The sequence below is a fragment of the Prosopis cineraria genome, unplaced genomic scaffold (genome assembly GCF_029017545.1).
Source record: "Prosopis cineraria cultivar Desert tree isolate PC_DT_omini unplaced genomic scaffold, ASM2901754v1 PC14, whole genome shotgun sequence".
Lineage (NCBI taxonomy): Eukaryota > Viridiplantae > Streptophyta > Magnoliopsida > Fabales > Fabaceae > Prosopis > Prosopis cineraria.
Window position 1 is genome coordinate 2,590,582 of NW_026555345.1, and position 22,476 is coordinate 2,613,057.

At 34.9% G+C, this 22,476-nt stretch overlaps 3 protein-coding genes and 1 pseudogene across 3 annotated transcripts; 1 reads left to right on the top strand and 3 right to left on the bottom strand.

Moving 5' to 3' along the window:
- Window positions 1-275: 275 nt before the first annotated feature.
- LOC129292148 (protein DMR6-LIKE OXYGENASE 1-like) lies at window positions 276-1,977 on the bottom strand. Its single transcript, XM_054929681.1, has 3 exons — window positions 1,345-1,977; window positions 894-1,224; window positions 276-776 (listed from the first exon to the last, which is right to left on the bottom strand). The coding sequence occupies exons 1-3, from the start codon at window positions 1,827-1,829 to the stop codon at window positions 513-515; spliced, it is 1,080 nt and encodes a 359-aa protein (XP_054785656.1). The 5' UTR covers window positions 1,830-1,977; the 3' UTR covers window positions 276-512.
- A 2,100-nt stretch (window positions 1,978-4,077) lies between these two features.
- On the bottom strand, window positions 4,078-5,965 carry LOC129292147 (pollen-specific leucine-rich repeat extensin-like protein 3). The gene has a single exon (XM_054929680.1). It carries the CDS (start codon window positions 5,942-5,944, stop codon window positions 4,139-4,141), a length of 1,806 nt encoding a protein of 601 aa, XP_054785655.1. The 5' UTR covers window positions 5,945-5,965; the 3' UTR covers window positions 4,078-4,138.
- A 4,318-nt stretch (window positions 5,966-10,283) lies between these two features.
- LOC129293075 (uncharacterized) lies at window positions 10,284-18,368 on the top strand (annotated as a pseudogene).
- A 1,036-nt stretch (window positions 18,369-19,404) lies between these two features.
- LOC129293076 (uncharacterized mitochondrial protein AtMg00810-like) lies at window positions 19,405-19,898 on the bottom strand. Its single transcript, XM_054930879.1, has 2 exons — window positions 19,601-19,898; window positions 19,405-19,478 (listed from the first exon to the last, which is right to left on the bottom strand). The coding sequence occupies exons 1-2, from the start codon at window positions 19,896-19,898 to the stop codon at window positions 19,405-19,407; spliced, it is 372 nt and encodes a 123-aa protein (XP_054786854.1).
- Window positions 19,899-22,476: the final 2,578 nt, after the last annotated feature.

Sequence of the window (22,476 nt, forward strand, 5' to 3'; positions counted from 1 at the left end):
ATTTAACCTGAAATGGATTTATATGTATTCGGCAGTTCATCTGTTTAAAGGCTACGTGTGTTTCTGCCCTTCCGGTATGCTTCTTTTTCATTTTAGATGATCGTGTCTTGTTCAAGAATCCAATTTTTTTATTGCTATATGGTAAATTAACAGTTAGTTGTTTCATTTTGTAAAGTAACTCTTCGAAAGTGATATAAATAATTTGCAGCCACAGATGAAGTGAAGGATAATTTGTCCAAGAGTCAAACGCGAACTTAATTACTAGAAAACACTAGTAAAGGATCAAGTTCTTCTTCTTCTTCTTCTTCTTTTAAACACAATTTAAATTTATGGCAAGAAACATTACAAACTGTATTATTCTTGGACGTTTTTATTTAGTCCAATTTACATTCCCCATATAACACATACAAATAAGCGCAATTTTTTTTTAAAGAAAAAAAGAAAGAAAAGAAAATGCACTCACTTGGTCTCACATTATTGGTCAAGCCATAGAGAAGCCTACTGGCATGATATTATATTGAAGGCAGCCTGAAATGGGAAATTTGAAGGTTTTCCCCGTCCCGTTTCTGGAAATTGCTGTCCTTTCTGTTCACAAGATACTTGCCAAAATTATAGGGCTTGTATTTTGGAGGGTTTTGTTCGTTAATCAGCTCCTTCATTGGCTCAACTATGGTGTAATGCGCAGGGTTGAAGAAGAAGGGAATCGAAAACCTTTCCTTCTCAGTGTTCACAATCACCCTGTGCTCCACACTCTCGTACTCATCATTGCTCCAAACCTACACATCAAAACTCATCACAGTACAAACCAAAACAACTAAACTCAAAAATACGACGGATTCATGCTCATACAGCACGAACATCTGATGAAATTAATGAAGATGTTGAAGTGGTACCTGAAAGACATCGCCAATGTTGATGATAAAAGCTTGTGGGATGTGTTTGACCCTGATCCATTGTTGATCTGATTTGCGTCTTACTTCCAACCCTTCAACTTCATCTGGAGCGAGAATGGTTAGGGCACCAGGATCCTTGTGTCGTCCAACTCCAAGAGCCAGGTCAGGGGAAGGGCATGGAGGATAGTGATTGAATCGAATAAAGCTGCTCTGATCTTTCAGGTAATAGCCATGAAACTTCTTTGTTTCCAACCCCAAGCTCAGAGCTATCAGCTCCAACAACTTAAACGCTAGCTTTTCCATCTCATCCACATACTCTACAACTGTTTCTCTTCAATAAATAACAAGATTAAGAAATTAGTATCCCACGGGCCACAACATCATCGTTATCAATTTGCTAAATTACGTTGAAACTGCAGTACCGATTGAGTTGTAGTGTTGAGATAGATACCTTAGGTCCGGAGGGGATTGAGGGTACCGATTAGTCCACTGAGTAGTTCGATCATCGTCTTCATCACCGGAAATAGGGACCAGGGTTGGTTCTTTAGCCAGAAAATCAATACCCTCCTTCCAGTCTCTGACATTTTTGGTGTGCTCTGAATCGTAATAACCAGGCAAACTTGTGTGGTCTCTGGCCACCTTCCTCTTCTCCTCCAAACTCTGCGAAAAAAACTTTCTCGAAACGTCCTCGATTCTGTGTCTGAGATTCAGAGGAACCCCATGATTGGTGACTTGGAAGAATCCCCACTCCCTGCATGCTCTGCCGATCTCTTTCACGACGCCTTCAATGGCGGGCGGGTCTGAAACGGTGTCGTTTTGCAAGTGCCGATGGATTGAAGACAGGTCGATGACGGGAATGCCTTGAGTTTCGGCGACGAGGGAGAGATTAGGCCTGTGTTCTGGTGCTTGAATGAAAGCTGGGTCTACCTCTCCCATGGCTTCTGCTTCAAGTTGGGGTGGATGGTTCTGTTCTGAGTGATGCTTGGACTGGTTAAGAGAGGGGAAGAAGAAGGACCATAAATATTATTCACTGAACCTGGACGGGTTTGTAATATAGTGACGAACAAATGGTTCATCGATCGGTTGCTTGGGGGTGGTTCATCAGTTCAGGTACCCTGTCGTTTTTCTTGTGCTGGACTATTGTCTATATTTTAGCTATTAAAATATCTATAATCAATGGTTGTAATTTGTAAGAGAGGGAAAAAATAATAATAGTACCAAATTAGGCCGGTTGAATTAATAAAAACTTAGCTCATAATCCACAAAATTATGGGATCAACAAGAAAACTTTATTTATGGGTGATTTGCAAAAGTTTTTTGAATTTAAAAATATATTTTGGCCTTGATAAGTTTCTGAAATTTAATTTACCTAATTTTTTTATTATAAAAAAGGAAAAAAAAAAAAATCATTGGGTCATATTGCTACAGGCTTAGTTATGTAATTCACTGCTCTTTAGAGGTTTTAATTTAGTGCAATTCAATTACTATTATTTTGAACTTGGTTGAAACTTTATTCATGAATTTTAAATAATAAAACTTAACTTATATAATTTTAGTCATTTAAAATATTTTTTTAAATTTTAATATTTTATATGGTTAAAATTTTAAAAGCTCATTGTATCGAATCAAAATTTATTATTAAATTATAATCGAGTTAAAATTATATATACATAAATTATTTTAAATGTACAAAGGAAACATTCTTTATTGAAGCAATTCTCTCCTAAATTAGAGGCATATTGCCATGCCCTACAAACCCTTTAATAATGTTTAGGTTTCTAAAATTCTGGTGACCTATTCCCAGAAAAAAATTCAAGGAATGGACACACTCGTATGTTACTGGTTTGATCTTTCAAGTGCTCTCCATCAACTTCACAGTTCACACCCAATTTATTGTTTTTTGTTCAACAAACATATGGTAATAGATGGAGTTTACCAAATATAACCAAATAATTTATTTCTTTTACTGTTAATTTTTTTTTTATATAACTATAGAACAACCCTCAAATTGCAAATACTACTAGTTTGTTAATAATTAGTTGGTTTGAAGCTATGGCATGGCATCAATTCAAAATAATCCAGTCCACAATTTGTATCAATTAAAATTATTGTTATTATTATATATAAAGCAGATAGATAACATGGATAAACCTATGGCGGGAGCGTGGATATTTCAAAATAATTTGTCAAACAGGGCAAAGGAAGGCCGTGAAGTCCAGCGATTTTCTAGTGTTTCAGCATTTTCTTCCATTTAGATAAAGATGGAGTGTTACGAAGTTTAATTTGTACTCATCCCTCCCCTAAAAAATGTAGGAATCATATGTTAAAAAATGTAGGCATTTTTAATATTTTAAAGTATAATTAATATATTTTTTTAATGTTCTTAGTAAATAAATTATTTTATATTAATTTTTAAAGTAAATACCATATTAAATAACGGTAAATATAGAATATGGTGTTAATTTAAAAAAATTAACTAATTTATTAGAAATGAGATTTGGTTAAAAATGAATATAACATCATTAATTGTTTCTTTATCATGAGTTTGGCTTTTTTATATAGAGAATATTAATGGAGGACCCTGAAAGAATTTAACGTCCGACAAGGCTCTTAACAAAATGAATACTTGTTACAATAATAACTTCATTTGTTAATTATTAATATTTACTTGTTAAATGTCCTTTTATAAAATTAAATTACTTTTAAGATCCTTTACTGATGTTTTCCCTTCTTTAATAACATATAAATCTATATCTATATGATATACTCTAAGCAGTTGTATTATTTATAAATTATGAACAATGAGTTAAATTTTATGTAAAGCACATATTCATAGGAAAATGACCAAAATATCATCAAAAAGAAAATTAAAGTTTTCTTAGCAGGTTTGAAAAGAGAGGTGAGTTGTTTGGGCTTTCATTTGGGCTTTTTGGACTTTTCTCATGTGATTCCATTAATGTATAGGGCATTCCTTCCTAGAAAGATTGGGTTCGCATTTGAGAACGCCTTCGACAATGGTAAAAAAGATGGCTTAAAACGCAACCAACGACCTTAATGATACCTTCGAAAATAATAGTGTCCACTCATTTTACTTGTTCTTGTTATCTTGAATGACAATATTGGTATATTAATTAGCAGTCCAATCAAACACAAATAATTAGTATGAAAATAAAAACTAAGAAAATTCAAGAAGAGATAATAAAATTAAGAAATACTAAAATTACAATCAGCATATATTAATTATTTTAATATCCAACAATAGCCGGTGGAGGTGGGGAGCTATATTGGGCCCCAAAGGTTGGGGGTATGATGACATCATTCCATGCCGGTGGAGGTGGAGAAAATATAGAAGTTAGAGGAGGAGAACTAGTTGGTGGTGGACGAGAGTGAACTGGCGACGGCGGTGGCGAAGATTGGATTGGAGGAGGAGGAGAGTGAATTGGTGGTGGTGGAGAGTGGACTGGAGGAGGAGGAGAGAACACTGGTGGTGGTGGAGACTGAACTGGTAGCGGCGGCGAAGATTGGATAGGAGGTGGAGGAGAGAACACGGGTGGTGGAGGAGGGTGAACTCGTGGCAGAGGAGGAGAGAACACTGGTGGTGGTGGAGAGTGAATTGGCGGCGGTGGCGGAGATTGGACGGGAGGTGGAGGAGAGAACACGGGTGGTGGAGGAGCGTGAACTGGTGGCGGAGGAGGAGAGAACACTGGTGGTGGTGGAGAGTGAACTGGCGGTGGTGGCGGAGAATGGATGGGAGGCAGAGGAGAGAACACTGGTGGTGGTGGAGATTGGACTGGCGGTGGAGGAGAGCGAACTGGCAAAGGAGGAGAGAACATGAGTGGCGGTGGAGGAGAGTGAACCAGTGGCTTTACCTTTGGTGATTTTGGTGTTAATGGGGTATGGTTGTTGTCACCACTCCTACAACTCTTACTGCAATCTACGGGGCGAGTCACCACCGGGAGACATTGCTTGCTTGTCTTTTGATTTGACCTTAATGGCAAACAATTATTGTTATCATCAAAAACAACATTTTCTCTTGCAGAAGGTGCACAAGATTGAGCTTCTCCGTTAAAGTAATTGTCAGAGAATGTGAATTTGGTCAACCTCGGTAGCTTGCAAATGGTGTCCGACACATACCCAGATATCTTATTATGTGAAATGTCTATTACCTCCATGCTCTTCACACCTGATAGGTTTGGCAAAGTCCCAATAAACCCATTATGACTTGCATCAAAAACTGTCACATTTCCTAATAATCCAATCTCTGTTGGGAAGCAACCTCTAAGGCTATTGCCTAAGAAAATGATTTCATTCAAGTTCCTCATGTTCCCAATTGATTTTGGTATGCAACCTGTGAAATTGTTGTTAGCAAATGTTACCACAGAGATTGTGGAGTTTCCTAGGTTTTCTGGGATGGTTGAAACAAAACGATTATTGTTCAAGAACAATGCATCAATATCTTTCTCAAATAGCTGTGGAGGCAAAGGTCCTTCAAAATCATTATACCTGAGATCCAAGTACTTTATATTTGGCCATGTAAGGACTACGAGAGGAAAAACACCAACAAATCTATTGTTACTGATATCAAACTCGTACATGAGGGTGAGATTCTTAAAGCTATCTGGAACAACCCCACAAAACCTGTTAGAGTTTATATGGAAAAGAGCCATGTCTGTTAAAAGGCCTAACTCTGGTACAAGACTCCCAGCAATGTCTGCATGGTTGAGATCAATTCCAGCAACAACAGTTAATTTAGGGTCATCAAGAGCTTGAGCACAGAACACGCCATTATAAGAACATACATCAGAACCCACCCAATTGTCAAGTGTGTTCAATGGATCGGAGTATATGGCACTTTTCCATGCTTGAAGAGCAACATAAGCATTTTTAAGCCTTCCATGGTCAAAAGTCAAATTAGCATCCAGTTGAATATTAAAATCTAATGAAAAATTGCTATCCCCTGTTATTGATGGAAGTAAATGAGAGAGAGAAGATAAAATGAAGGAGCTAAAGATAAAGCAGCCTAAAGCTTGTTTCGAATATGGTTTAGCCATGATATCTTAACAGGCATTAAGCTGCTTATAATTAGTAAGCTAAGGAAATAAACTCGACATTCAGCTTATATACTTGAGAGAAGGTGGATGACAACATTTGAATAACGGTGGAAATTGAAAACCAATTTTAGACCCTACAAGATGGGTTCTCTCTTAGGTACTTCTATCTTTGGCATGCCTTTAGTTTTCTTTTCATGCAGATCTACGGAGGATTGGTTATGATTATAATGATTTTAGAATCTAGTGGCGAACAATACAACCAAAGCCAATAAATTGACTTTGACTTGGTCTTTCTTTAACAGTGATTCCGAGAAGGTATACATCTGTGAACAACTTTCTCATTCCAAAAATGGTTGCAAAATGAACGGAAACAAGGCTATGGAAAATGTTAAATTATGTAACGCGTTGTGAGAACATGCTGTCAATATGAGTTACGTTTTATATTTAAATGCTTGATTTTTTTTTTAATTTTAGCAACGTGTGTGTATTTTTACCACTCGTATTTAATATTTGTAGTGTATTCCACTCACTTTATGTTGATTATTTATTTTGGTAAACTATCGAAGCAAAAAACCACACAAAAAGAAATTACACAATTAAACGTGGGCTAGTGCACCCTAATTCATGCCTATGCAACAAGCCACATGAACCTACAAGAGTAGTACTACGTTAACGTGGGCTCATGTGAAAATTATCAAAGGTTTTTTCCCTTAACTAATTTAAGTTAGTCCCCTTCATCTAGATTCTAGATACAGTAGTTAGAGGTCCTTATATATAAGGGCAATACTTAGCAGGGCATAATACCATATACTGTGCTAATTAACAAGTGATCACACGTAGATCCTTCAACCCATAATAAACATGACAGCAGCTAGAGGACTTTTCACCTTGTTCAATTGTTAAATGCTAATACTTCATAAGATTTAAAGGCAGAGTGAAGCCACCAATATTGAAAGGGAGAATGATAAAGAGGTTTTAAAAAGATTAATTAATTTAAATTAAGTTTTAAGTGTTAAATTTTAGAAACTTTTAACTTAATTTTTTAATTTTGCATTTCTGTCACGATGAATTTTTAATTTGTATTCTAAATTTTAATAGAAATTTTTTTATTTTTCAACCATGTTAAAATTTAAAAATAATTTATAAATTTATCACAATATAATTATAAAATTGAGAGATTGAATTATAAATTTTTAAAATTTGACAATTGAAATTATAATTCTTTTGTCATTCTTCCATTGAAATAAATGACTATTCGAACGACCAATCTATGAGGGGAAAAGTCCAAAAGCCCATTAGAGATCGACATAGCCTCGTATATGAACAATTAATATACATTAGGCGTCAAACAATTTTAATTTAATTTATGTAATTTCGTCTTTTCCAGCTAGAGTCGAAAGGGTCATGTAGCTAGGTTTCTTAGAGCCATATAGTGCCCGTTTGGATAAGGAGAAAACGCGCGTTTGGACCCAAAATCAATTTTTTCTGTCAATCTATCCAAACAGTCGAAAATGATCAAAGGTCAATTATGGGCCAAAATGCGCGTTTTTTCCGAGCTCCCTTCGACTGCTTTTTGCCAAAAGTTGTCAAAACGTTGGGAAAAAAAAAAAAAAACAGGCCCAGGAAAAAATTATAAAAAGCAACATAATTTAATAAAATAAAAATTAAACTCTCTTCTTTTTCTTTTTTTTTCCTTAATAAAATTTAAACTTTATATATTTAAAAATTAATATTTGATATTTAAAAATTAAATTATTAGTTAAAAATTAATTTTGATTAAATTATCCAAATATCTTCAATTCTGTTAAAACAATTTAAAAAAAAACAGTATCCAAACAGATTACGTTATAACATAATCAATTATGATTTAAAATCTACCACTTAATCAATTATTTTTATAATTTATTATACCCACTGAAATCCCAAAAAAGACCCATAGACAGATTGTAATTGACAAGGAAAAATAATTTCATAAAAAAGCAGATAAAAAATTTAAAAGCCAGCAAAAGACCTTTGGATATAATGTGATAACGTAACGTATTTCCTTTTAGAGGGCACTATTTGCAGGAGGCATTTATTGCGAACGGCGATGTCTTTCAAACATTTTAAAAAAAGTTTCGAGCCTGGTGGTGGGATAAATAATATTCATGTGCCATTTTCGATATATAGTAGGTGGATTACGTTTTTTTAATATCATTCAAAAGTAATGCCAATACTTGATAATGAATATATCAATATATAATTAGGATAAGCATTTGGTCAATTCGGTCGGCTCGATTTTAATTTTGTTAAAATTAATCGATTAAATTAATATAAAAAATTTAGATCAAATCGAATCGAAATACATAACCGAACTGAATTTTAATAATTCAGTTCGATCGATGTATTCGATTTATGAGCTTTAATTTGGATCTATAAATTTAATTATTTATATATTTTTCTATCTAATTTTTTTTTCTTGACATTGAGGCCCAACAAAAGAATACATCTTATACATAATTTATGAGAAAATTAATAAGATTCAACACTATTGTACTAAAAACTAAATTATAGAAATTAAAAATTAAAACAATCACATTAAACAAAAAAAATACTATTACTGTAAGCAGTATAAGATATTTCTACTCACCTAGATGAGAATTTATTCACATTTTCAAAAATATGAAAGAAAAGAATATAGATAATTTGGTCGGTTTAATTTATTTAATTTTTGAATTCTCAGATCAAATCGAACCGATCAATCAAAATTTTCATTAAAAAAACCGAATCGAACTGAAAACTAAATGGACTAAATCAAATAGACAAAATTCGATTCAATTTGGTTTGATTTTCAGTTTCGATTCGGTTTTGCTTACCCTTATATACAATTAGCATAAATGAAAATAAATAAATTTCTACAATTCACAAATTGTAAAACGTGAGAGTGACACATTAGGACTACGGAAAGAAATTAATTAAAGGACCGTGAATTTTTAAAATTACATAGAAGGACTAATTTTTTTTAAAAAAGTTAAATGAATGAAGGTGCCCTTGTGTAGTCCACATTTAAAAAAAGTATGATACAATAGATGCATTATTTTTTAAGATTTAGAAAACAAGCATAATAAATATATTTCACTATTTTTAGATATAAGTGCAATATCTTAAGTTTTCCGAAGATATTTTAAAAATAATATAAGAATATTTGTAACAATTAATTAAAATATTAAAATTTTAAAAGTTTTTAAGTGTTAATAAATATTTTTTTTAAAAAAAATTGTGATACAAATATTAAAATATGCAATACATATCCTAGATAAAATGTAATATATGTACTGTATCAATTACATATCAAAAAAGTTTATTTTATTTTAAAATATGGATATTTTCACTACCTAAAATTGGATTTAGCAAAAAGTGTTAATTTTTTACAACATAACAAATTAAAAGTTTCAAAAATTGAATCGGGGATGGGCAATTGGAAGGAGAGGGGAGGAACGGAAGAAACGTACGTGGAAGCAACACTCGCGAGACTTGTATCATTTTCTTTTTGTGTTCCCCATATTTCTTCAGAGGGCACCTTCTTCCTCTAAATAAAGACCAAAGTGACAAACAACATTATTGGAAAAGGCTGGACAAATCAAATTCCAGTTGTATCTTTTTTTGGGAATTTAAAATTGTTTCTGGAAATCCCCAGCCTGTGGAAAATCGAACCGAACCTAGATGCACCACGATTAGCATCGTTATTTCCGATTCGGAGTTCTGATGTTTTGGCCTCGTGTTTGAATTTGAAGCTGGGGATTCGCTTTTGTAGGTGATCACACTGAAAAATTGGGGGCTTTTCGAACAATGAAGCCCATGAATACTGTATATGATCTGATTGAAGAGGCTAAGGTCCGAACTGTATGGTGGGCCCTTTCTATATTCGCCATTACCTATTTCTTAACACTCGTAAGTGATTCAAATTGGGTTTGGTTGGGATAGTGTAATTTTTGTTAATTTATTGTTAAATCTGATGTTTTCAGAATGAACGGAATGACTTTGTATCTGCGTATCTTCAGATGATCTGGGTTTTGCTATGAAAACTATTAATTGCTATCGTTTATAGCAAAAAGTTTGAGCTTTAGCTTGGCCGTCAGTAGCTGAACTCTCCTTATATGCTAAGAAAATTAAAAGTTGATAAATTTTGCTTGCTTCATCACCATGCCTGCTTTAAGCTCAGTCGATTGCTTAAAGTTCACATATATAACCTGTTTGATATAATTATGATTTACAAGAGTTTAAGTGTCGTACGTCCCCATGCTATTTGCTTGGTTTTCATTCCTAGTCTCAGCTAGGCACAACCCCGCTCTTTAAATTACTTGGTGGCTTGTGCTTCCCTATTTTGGGGCCATATCCCCCTAATTAATGACCGTACTTCAGTTTGTTCTCATTCTGGTCATAAGCATGACTTCCAATGTAGTAATTCATATCCTTATTAATAAACGAAGAAGGGAAACGGACTAACATTGGCATTCAAGTTGAACCCCTATTTCGTATTGACATTCTTATTGTGTCACAGATACAAGTAAGTCGATGTGGATGAATGTACCCATCTCAATTCTATTTGTTTCTGCACTGCGCATTCTTTTGAATAATGTGGAGTTCCGTTGGAAGGTTAAACCGCCTCGGTCACAGACATACTTATCTCATTTGGAGAAGAAACATTATCTCTGAATGATCCACGCCTCTCTACTCCACCTCCCCCTGCAAAATGGAAGAGGAAAATTGATTCTCCTGTCGTGGAGGCTGCGCCAATGATTTCATTGACAAGATATTGAAGGATTTTGTCATAGATTTGTGGTACTCAGATATTACTCCAGATCGAGAGTTTCCTCAGCACATTCATGCAATTATAATGGATGCTCTTGGTGAAATATCGGAATGCTTAAAGAGATAAACCTTGTTGACATACTCACAAGGTATCAGATTCCCCCATCCTCTGTGTGTATGTGTGTGTTTTTTCCTCTCTTGAAAAAGATAGGATTGGGAATATGGCGAGTTCTTGGTTAGGATTTTAAATGTGATTTGAATAGAGTATCTAGTACTATTAATATTTACTGATTGTTCTTAAATTTCTCTCATGTGAACAGGGATATAGTTGATCTAGTTACGTCATCACTTAGATCTTTTCAGAAGAAATCAAGCTGTCATAGGTGTTGATGTTATGTTAACATTATCTCTGAGGAGAGGAATGAACGATTGAAGTACCATCTGATAAACCTTGTTGACATACTCACAAGGTATCAGATTCCCCCATCCTCTGTGTGTATGTGTGTGTTTTTTCCCTCTTTGAAAGAAGATAGGATTGGGAATATGGCGAGTTCTTGGTTAGGATTTTAAATGTGATTTTGAAATATTATCTAGTACTATTATAATTACTGATTGTTCTTAAATTTCTCTCATGTGACAGGGATATAGTTGATCTAGTACGTCATCACTTAGATCTTTCAGAAGAAATCAAGCTGTCATAGGTGTTGATGTTATGATTGAAGTACCATCTGTTGAATTCTAAGGAGCTTCATCCTGCACTTGTATCTCCTGAGAGTGAGTACAAGGTGTGAGTGGAGTGTTCTGACATTATCCATTTTTTCTTTTGGGCATTATGGCTTGCATCTTGACCAATGGTTTCACCTTCTTGTAGGTTCTTCAGAGACTGATGGGTGGGGTGATTGCTATAGTACTTAGACAGCGAGAAGCTCAATGCCCTGTGATTCGGTCTATTGCTAGGGAACTATTAACTTGCTTGGTAATACAACCCATCATGGATTTGCAAGCCCTGGGTATGTCCTTGATTATATTATTTAGTTTATTATTTTAAGTTTTTCTTTCAGGTAGGAAGATGTGAATGGTTTTTAGTTGTTTTTACTCTGATGAACAGTTTGCACAACTGGTATTTTAGATAATAATTTTCTCAGTTGCTATTTTTTTGGGGTTGCGGTGGAGGTTTTGCTGATTGGTCTTTGTGTGGTACAAATTTAGAGAATCTGATACTGATTATTATAAATTTCTTCTGTGGATTTGGGCTATTGAAGCTTTAGTTTTTATTTTGGACTATGATATGTAAGTAATATCTGATTGCAAAATAAAACCAAAAGGGGGAAAATACATGCTTAAAACATGTCTTATTGTTGTGATTGGATAATGTGCAAACGCTTGTGAGACTCCATTTGCCTTTTGATGTCTGGAATAAACCTTTCATGTAGAACGTTTATAAGTTTGAGTTTTGCAGAAAACTTATGACTATATTTTTTCATGTTTATCCAAATTTATGTTCATAAATATGTGATTATTTTTTTCTATAAATTATGATCAGGTATATTAATGAACTGATCGAAACCCTAGTTCTTATCTTTAATGATGGGGGCATACTTGGGGTTGCCAATGATCAATCTTCTAATGCAGCTAGTCATCATCATGGGCATTCTGTTGTTGCTGGGGTTGGTCGTGATGATAACACAGCCTTGAAAAAGCCCCCATCTTCAAACCAAGGGGCTGACAAGACATTAGCTAAAATACACTATCAGCAAGATCGTTTGCGGGTCAGACATGCTGATTGGGGACGAGTGTTAGATGCTGCAACTCAGAGAAGAACTGAAGTTCTTATGCCTGAGAATCTTGACAACATGTGGACAAAAGGAAGGAACTACAAAAAGAAAGAGATCAAAAAAATGAAAGCAGGCATTCATGATCTTCCTGCAAAGAGTCCTGTTACAGACAGTGTGGAGCCTGGTAGAAATTTGACTGCAGAAATGTCAGCAAGCAATCCTGTTAAGTATGCAGTTCCAGAAGTGAAGTCCTCGCTGCAGCCAACGAGCACCTTGAGTTCAGATCCCCTGGTAAATTTTGGGAGCACACATGAGTCATCTTCTTCTCAGAACCCTGTCAATGAGTTATTTGGGGGAGGGCATCAAGTTGGTGAAGTTAAGGATACTGAGGCTGTTGCTTCTAAAAGTCGGTTCAAGAAATCCAACAGTACTTCAGACTTGTCAATTCAACTGCAGAAAGAGGGAGGGCCCATAATTTCAGAGTTCTACACCCCTGATTTTGAGAGGTGTAGTGAAGGATTTCGGGGAAAGAGTGCTTCTGACATGGTTGTTAGGAAAGAGGGGCAACTATTTCCCAAGCTCCAGTGTCGGGTATGCACCTTGGCTGTGACAATCATGAGATATATTATTTTGGAAATTAATGTGGCCCAGATCTTTATAATAGACACTATCTAAAAGCAGAATGAATTGTCACTGTGGGTATTTACTTCTAGTGCAGTTGTATATCAGAGTGAATAGGAGGAGAGAAAGAATGATGAAGATTATTTTATTATAGAGGTTTTTGCTTGTTATGATCAACCTCCTTATATTTATTACTAAAGTTCGTAGGAATGTACAACATGTGGAACGACGTTGTAGAAGTGGATGTGTTATACACTGTACAAGACAAGGGTATAAGACCAACCCTTTACTAAAAGCTTAAAACTAATGAATTGTTTATCCTTGCCTACTTGTACTTCGCAGGTTATGGGGGCATATTTTGAGAAACTGGCGTCCAAATCTTTTGCTGTTTATTCAATTGCAGTGACAGATGCACAAAACAGGACTTGGTTTGTGAAGAGAAGGTTTGCTTCTTACGGATTTTATTATAATTGTAATTGGAGCCCATAGTTTATATTTGAATTTTGAAAATTACGGATAAGTTCATTATAACTGGGATAATAAAGTATGGTATTGTGCTAATTCTATCTATAAAATAAAAGGACTAGATTTCTGAAATGCAATTTTTTTCAAATGGTTCTCTGCCCCCAACTTTTGAGCTTAAACTGCCCTTTTTACATAAAAAAAATATGTTTTAGTTTGGAAATTGTTCTGTTCCAACTTCTGTGTTATGACTATTTGTTTATCTTGGTGATATACAGGTACAGGAATTTTGAGCGATTGCATCGGCAGCTAAAAGATATTCCCAATTACACTCTACATTTGCCTCCTAAAAGGATATTTTCCTCAAGTACAGAGGATACTTTTGTCCATCAACGTTGCATTCAGCTTAATAAATACCTTCAGGTATCTGTAATCCTTGTCCTCTATATTTCTTTTGTACTCTATACTTGCTCTTTCTTGACCTCTATGTGCTGTCTTGCTTCAGGATCTCCTGTCAATAGCTAATGTTGCTGAACAGCATGAAGTATGGGATTTTTTGAGTGTTTCCTCAAAGGTGTGCTTCTCTATTTTTCTTTTCTTATTATAACTTCATATGACCTTTATATCATTTCTCTTGATACTTTCTGGAAAGATAATGATAAGTATAATCTAACAAAACTATTGTTATTGCCTTCCCCCCCTCTTGAAGAACTACTCATTTGGGAAATCTTCTTCAATGATGAAGACCCTCGCAGGTATATAACTCTAACCTGAGTTCTTCATGCTTGCTGTTTATTAGCTCAGCTATTAACTTTTCTGTATGTATTGACCTGCAATTAGCATTCTGTTGTCACTTATTAATCTGCTATGTAGTTAAAAAAAAAATTGTATGGGCAGTTTTGTTTTCTAACTTGAAAGTCTTCTAACTCTTGTGTTCTGTTCATTCAAATGCACCATTAAAAAATGGGGAAAAGGGATAAATATTTGTCAGAGAATTTTTACAATTGGCTTTCTTGTATGCCTTTCTCTTTTATTTGAAGGTTTCAGCCCATAAAGCAGAAAGTTCTCTGTTATTGTTGACGGTAGTGGGGAAGAATGATATAGCGAGACAGCACATTGTATTGTTTAGGCTGGCAAAACCTTTCAGTTGATATTTGAGTTAGCCTCTTCTATCTCTTTAATGGATGAAGCTGGAAGGCTTCACTTTGGCGACTGAAACTGTTTTCTTGCAGAAAATTCCTACAGTTCATACTTAATAGAGACTAGTTTTAATTAAAAAAAGAAAGCAGTCTCAAGTGGTTTATGTTGAATTTTTTTTCCCCTTGGAATCTAATTTCAAATCAATATGGAAAGGTTTCTGAATGCACAACCCTTTAATATGTTTTTTAACTCAGGATTTAATGTTTGAATTTTTAATATTAACAGTCAATGTGGATGATGCTGTGGATGATATTGTACGCCAATTTAAAGGGGTTTCAGATGGTTTAATGAGAAAAGTGGTTGGTTCAACATCTCCAACAGTGAAAGTTCTTCAACATCTGTCCTATGGAATTTGTCTGGGAATTCAGATGAAATCAATCAAAGTATTCCTAGGCTAAATATGGAAGATGCTGTTTTGAGCTCTGATAATGATGAAGCCGAGAAGAGTGCTGATATTGGACATGAGAGTGTCAATAGAGAAGTAGCACAATCTCATGTGTGGCATTCTGACAATGAATTGGGCTCAAAGGGTTTTCCACCACGGGTAATAAACCAAGCTGGAGAGTCTGGTAAATTGGATCAAGACAGAAAGCACGATTTGGTGGTTGAAGCCAGGTTTGGCAGGGATGTACCGGCTACAAATTTCACTATGATTCCTAATAATTTGGAGGATCCAGTAGCTGTGCCACCTGAGGTCTGTGTTGTCAGCTAACTGTATTTGTCCTGTTTTATATGCTGCCTTTGTTGATTGGGATGCTTGATCCTGTGGTGCTTACTGTTTTTTATGGATTGTTTAGTAGCTTGTTATTGTTACAGACTAGGCTACTTTCTAGCATGCTGCCACTAGGTAAATAGAATTTATAACTGATCCCCTCCCAATCAAGGAAGTTGAGTTATCATACACATCCTAACTTCTTAGTTGGTAGACCTTTTCAGGTGTTCAAAACCCTCTTTCTCGATATAGTTACAAACTTTTTTGAAAATTTGTTGGACACTTGTCTTTGAATGTGAAGGTAGATATTGCGTGAAAACTAAGAACCATGATTTAAACTGTCGTAAAAGCTTGTTTTTTGGTATGTTATGGCCTCTTTTTGTTGTACTTTCCCTTCTAAATGAAAGAATGATGATATATGACCAGATCAAAAGAAGACTGAAGTTTTACTTGAGACTTCCCTTGCAGGACGTCAGCAGGACGTTTTCTATATTTCTCTTTTGTTTAAAAGATACTCTTAAACATCCATATCTTTCTTTTTTGCAGTGGACCCCGCCTAATGTGAGTGTCCCTATTTTAAATTTGGTTGACAATATTTTTCAGCTGAAGAAAAGAGGCTGGCTACGGTATGCTACTCTATTGAAACGTTCAGTAATTTTCATGTTAGTGCAAGAAATAATGTTTAAATCCAATATGCTACTAAATCTTCTTCTGGTATTCTCATTGTGTTTTTTTTTTTTTTCGGAAGATGCGAAGTTATTCTGATGTGTTGTTTGATTTTACATGCTGTTGTTAGAGATAATAATTTTAGAATGATTGATTTCCTGACATGATACATGAATTTTCTTGGCTAAGTCTTCTATTTGATATTTGATCTTCTCAGTCTAAAGATCGAGTAATATTTTGAGTTTTTAACACGAGAGTGGTGGTTGTGGCTCTATGATATGTCCATGCTTCAAGCCTAAAGGGTTTTTTTTGTGAGGAGATGCATTATAGATAAAGTCCATTTGCTGGCATGGTATCATCTTGATTTCTTTTTCATCTGGTTTGGAAAAACATAATTTATGATTAATAGATTCAATCAGTATTTTCTACTATGTCTAAAATGCTGGAAATTGTGCTACTTTCGATGTTTGTGAACTTTAGTGAATACAACAATATTAGGTCTTTATAGTTCTGTTGATTTGTTTCACTCTATGACTATATGAGTTTCTACATTAACTAATTTATGTTCATGCAGAAGACAGGTCTTTTGGATATCAAAGCAGATATTACATTTGGTGATGGAAGATGCAATTGATGATTGGCTCCTGAGGCAGATTAATTTGCTCAGGCAGGAGGAAACTATTGCCCACGGAATTCGGTGGCTTCAAGATGTAAGGACTGAATCAAATTTTGAACCTCATCTTTAATTCTTTATGTAGCTTGCCAACTAAAAGATTGAATATTATGTGACGGCCCTAGTTCCTAACAGTATGAATAACCATATTTTTTGTTTTATTTGTGTGTTCATCATGCTTGTATATCTTGATTTCCTTTTCCTTAGTCATGTAACTTATAACGCAATCTATTTGCCCTGCTGGAAGTCATAAAATGTTGATAAATTTAAATCTTGATGGCTGAACTTTTTCCAAAATATTTAATAGAATTGTGGATTTGCGAATAATAAAATTCTGACTTTTGTAAATAACTAGATTGTGTGGGGCTTTTGATTTGCTTGGATAACTTCGTGTAAATTTTAGATGATATAATATATATAGATGTAGATTGGCAACTTCGTTCAAATATTTATGCTCTCAGGTGCTCTGGCCTGGTGGTATATTTCTAACTAGAGTGGGGACTCCTCAGATGTTAACTACTGACGGTGACATCCTTAAAAATCCTTTTCAAACAATGAGTGAATTTAGTGGAAGCAAGATCACTAGATCTGGGTCAGGTTCCTTTGAGGAACAGCTTGAGGCTGCTCGTAGGGCTAGTGCTGTCAAGAAACTGCTCTTTGGTTAGTTCTTTCTTCTCGAGTCTAACATGTGTCAACTTTTGTTTACTATTCTTGCATTTTTAAACTTATATTTAGCTTCTTCCCTTTACATTCAATCTTCTAAAGATTAGTCTTGACTTCAATCTAAACTGTACAGCTCTATCAGAGACTTCTCAATCCTGACCATTGTATTTTAATTTACTTTTAATCTTCTCAGATGGAGCTCCCACCACCTTGGTCAGCTTAATTGGGCAAAAGCAGTACAGACAATGTGCCAGAGATATATACTATTTTAGTCAGGTTAAATATCTCTTTCCCACTGTGTTATCCGCTTTATGGGGACTCCTTGTTCTTGCATTTGTCTAGTTTTAATTTTCTTTAACCCGAGAAATTTTCTTCCAAACTAACATTTGGATAACTTGTCTGCATTTTAGTCTACCACATGCGTCAAGCAACTTGCTTATGCGATTCTCGAACTTCTACTCATATCTATATTCCCCGAGATGCGGAATCTAGTCATGAGTGTTCATGAGAACATGCATGGTCACCAACCCGTATAGTCCTGTCGGAGTCGCTGCTTATGTTCTAGTTGAGATCATTGGACTTGGGAAGGCCAAGTTTTTGTTTGTCTGGTGACGTAGGTTTTTCTTCATGGCTCTGCCTGTTGGCTTTCTCTTTTACAAGGTATCAGGAGCAATGTTTAATGGGTTGTTTTATGCTTGTGGCTTTCTTTTAAACTCTCACCTCACTGTACAAAGGTTAGATTTAGGTTCATGTACAGGAAACACCTTTTTTGGTGGATTCATTCTGCACTCTAGGCATAACCATGCCATAGGGTTTTTGTATTGATGATTTAATTTAATGAATATTCTTTATTCGTTCGCATTGGGATCTGTCTCGTTCATTTTCTGAACTTTTATTTTATGTGGGTCGAATTTAATTCAGTTAGAACTTTTTACTCGAACGTCCACAATTTAGGAGAATCCGCTTTCAAAAATCCTTGCTTTAAATGATGAAAACATTGCCAACGCAGGTGTTGTCAAGAATGCGACTACAAAGCCTTGAGTTCAAAACCATATCTAACGTGTGTTCTATCATCTATGATAAACTTCGAACCCAAATTAATACATTTTCGGGATATTATACATATTTGTCCCGTGACTTGCTGTTATTGAGACCATATTCACCTTGTTGAATAATAAATTTTAGTTTTAGTGATGAATCCAGTAAAAGAGAGATGATACGTCATTTTAGACAGACCTAGTATAATTAGCATATTATCATCAGATTGACCGTGTATAATGTATTCAGAAGAGATAAACAATAATGGATGTGAATTTTAAACGTAGCCTAAATCTTTTCATGTCATTTTTTTTCCCTGACTATGGGTCCACAAGTTTAAAGCATCTAATTAACGGGGTAGACTTGTGGAATTTGAGAGAACATATTTCTTATTGATATAGAATAGTGAAATACAACTAGTTATTTATACATTAAGATGAGAAAATAATTATAATGGCTAATAACTACTAATAAAACCTAAGAATATTTACAATAGCAATAATATAATATCTACAATAAATGTCTAATATTTTTATATTCGCCCTCAAGTTGGATCATAGATACTGATCATGTTCAATTTGTTTGTGTAATTCTCAAATGCAAGTGCAAGTAACCCTTTAGTCAAAATATTAGCAGCTTGCAACTTTGTAAGCAAATATATCAAACATATAATTTCTTCTTCTATTTTTTTCTCTGATAAAGTGTTGGTCAATCTTAGCATGTTTAACATGTCATGTTGCACTAGATTTAAGGCCATGTTTATGGCAGCTTTATTATTACTGTAGAGTTTCAATGGTGAGCTTACTCCAGCTTGTATCTCATTCAAGACTTGTTTAAGCCATAATTCCTCAGTAATTCCTTAAGCCAAAGCTCTCAATTCAAATTCAGCACTGCTTCTGGAAACAACTCTTTGCTTCTGGCTTCTCCATGTCACTAAATTTCCCACACAAATGAATAGTAGCTAGAGATTGATCTTTGATCTTTATAGGTTCCACCCTAACTTGCATCGATGTAATTTTCAATGGATCTTTGCTCATGTTTTCTGAAGAACAAACCTCTACCAGGAGTACCTTTTAAATATCTCAAGATCTTGTACACTGCCTCCATATGACTCTTCATTGGAAAAGTCATATATTGACTGGCTACACTGACAATGAAGGCTATATTTGGCCTCGTATAAGAGAGATATATCAATTTTCTAACGAGCTTCTGATATCTTTCTTTGTCAGCTGCTTCTTCCTTTTCTTTGACTTCCTCCTTCTCTTCTTCACCTTCCTCATTTACCTTAAGCTTCTTCTTTGGTTTCTTAACCTCAATAGATGTTTCAACAGGTCTATAGCCTAACATACCCATCTTTGTCAAGAGATCAAGTGTATATTTTCTCTGAGAAATGTAGATTCCTCTTCTTGACCTGACAACTTTCATCCTAAGAAAGTATTTTAGCTTCCTAAAATCCTTGACTTCAAATTCCTTTCTAAGGGAATCCTTCACTCTCTCTATCTCCTCAAGGTGATCTTCGGTAAGTATTATGTCATCAACATAGACAAGAAGGATACATTTCTTACTCCCTTCAACCTTAACAAATATTGTATGATCTAATAGGGGTTGCTTGTAGCCTTTAGAAGTTAGAACTTTTGAGAACCTGTTAGACTAAGCTCTTGGTGATTGTTTCAAATCATATATTGAATTTTTCAACTTATAGACTTGATTTTCTCTACTTTTATCAAAACCAGAAGGTAGTGTCATATACATTTCTTCCTTCAACCCTCCATTTAGAAATGCATTTTTGATGTCAAGTTAAAGGAGAGGCCACTCAAAATTAGTTGCTACAGACAATAAGACTCTGATAGTGTTCAATTTTGCCACTGGAATAAATGTTTCTTCATAGTCTAAGCCATATGTTTGGTTAAACTCTCTTGCAACCAAGCATGCTTTCAATTTTTGAGGGCTCCATCAGCCTTGTATTTTAGGGTGAATATCCACTTACAACTCACTATTTTCTTTCCTTTTGGAAGTTGAACAAGTTCCCATATCACATTCTTTTCTAAGGCCCTCATTTCTTCCATAATAACACTGCCATTTAGGGATGCTTAGAGCTCCATGTATAGTCTCAGGTACCTTCACATTATCAAGATTAATAACAATAGCCCGATATTGAGGAGAAAGTGCATTGTATGAGACAAACCTCTTTATTGAATGGAAAGTACATAAGCAAGGTTGCTTCCTTGAAGCAATAGGAAGATCAAGATTAGTAGATGAGCTTACGCGTTCTGTACTATCTAGCTTTGTGCTTTTAGGAGTTGCCCTAATTTCTAAGTCTTTATGAGGTCATGCTTCAAGAGCTACCTCTGGTTCTGACTCTCTTAGTGCTTCAGATACAAGTTGCTAATTATCTTTTGATTTCTCTTTATGAGTGTAAACTAACAATTTTCCCTTTTGTGGTCTTTTTGCATCTCCCCTTGCCTGCCTGTGTTCTTTAGGCTATGACATAAGAGGAACTATAAGTGCTGGTAGTGACAGTGAAGGTAATGGTTCAGGGTATGGTAGTAGTAATGGCTTAGTATGTACCAATTCTCTATTAGGTTCTTGTTCCCAAGTTTGTGATTCTCTTATGTTCTCCCCCTAAATCGAAGAATAAGGATAAAATGGAGTAGCTTCACGAAAGGTGACATCAAGATTGACAAATGTGTAGTTAGAGATGGGGCTAAAGCATCTATATCCTTTCTGAGTAGCACAGTGCCTAAGAAATATGCATTTGATAGTTCAAGGTTCAAGTTTAGAGCTTTGATGGTTATGGACAAAGGTTGTGTTGCCAAACACCCAAAGCAGAAGATTGGTTTCAATATGAGATGTGGAGAAAGTACTTCACAATTTGTGGAGAGGAGTGTTGAAGGATAAGATATGACTGGGCATTCGGTTGGTTATGTAGGTGGCAGTCAAAATAGCATTCCCCCATTTTGTTGGGGTGTATCAGCACAAGAACTAGTATGAATAATATTGTGCATTTGGAGGAAAGTACTCAAAACTGGTTAAAGTACTCAGTGCCATTGTTAGTGTGTAAGACTTTGATTGTGATATTAAATTGGGTTTGAATTATGTTGAAGAAGTTCATGAATGTGGGAGCAACCTATGAGTTGTTTCTTAAAAGGTAAACCTAACAGACACGAGTATTGTCATCAATAAAGGAAATGAACCATGTTTTTTTAATACGATTAGGAGTACGAGATGGCCCCCACAAGTCATCATGAATGGTTGTGAGAGGTTTGGTGGGTGTATATTTGGCTCTCGAAAAAGAAGGTCTATAGTGTTTGGAAAGTTCACACACTTCACAACGAATGTTATCAGTATTCAAATTGGGACATAGGGTTGGAAATAATTGTTGAAAGCGTTGAAAATTAAGGTGACCTAGCCTCTTATACCATAACATAAAATTATCAACTTTAAAGGTAGATGTAGAATTACCAATAATTGGTGAGTTACCCACTCAAGTGGTGACTTCAAAATGGTAAAGCCCTTCATACTCTTTAACACTTTCAATTGTCACTCCAGATGATAAATCCTAAAACACATAATGGGATAGGAGAAACTTAGCATAACAATTTGACTGCTTTGTCAGTTGACTAATGGAAAGTAAATTGTAATCAAACTTAGGCACATGAGTATAGATTCCAACATTATAGAATCTAAAATTTGAATAATCTCTTTTCCTGCTACAAGTGCTAATGAGCCATCTACAATCTTGACTTTAATATTCCCAATACATGGGGTATAAGTGGTAAACAATTCATGACAATTAGTTATATGGTCGAAGGCTCCAAAGTCAACTATCCATACTGTTTTATCTCGTGACGTTGTTAGATCTTAAAGGAAAGTCTCCTATTTTGCTACTATTGCTATATGTAAAGATTTGAATTGGGTAAGTTGGATATTT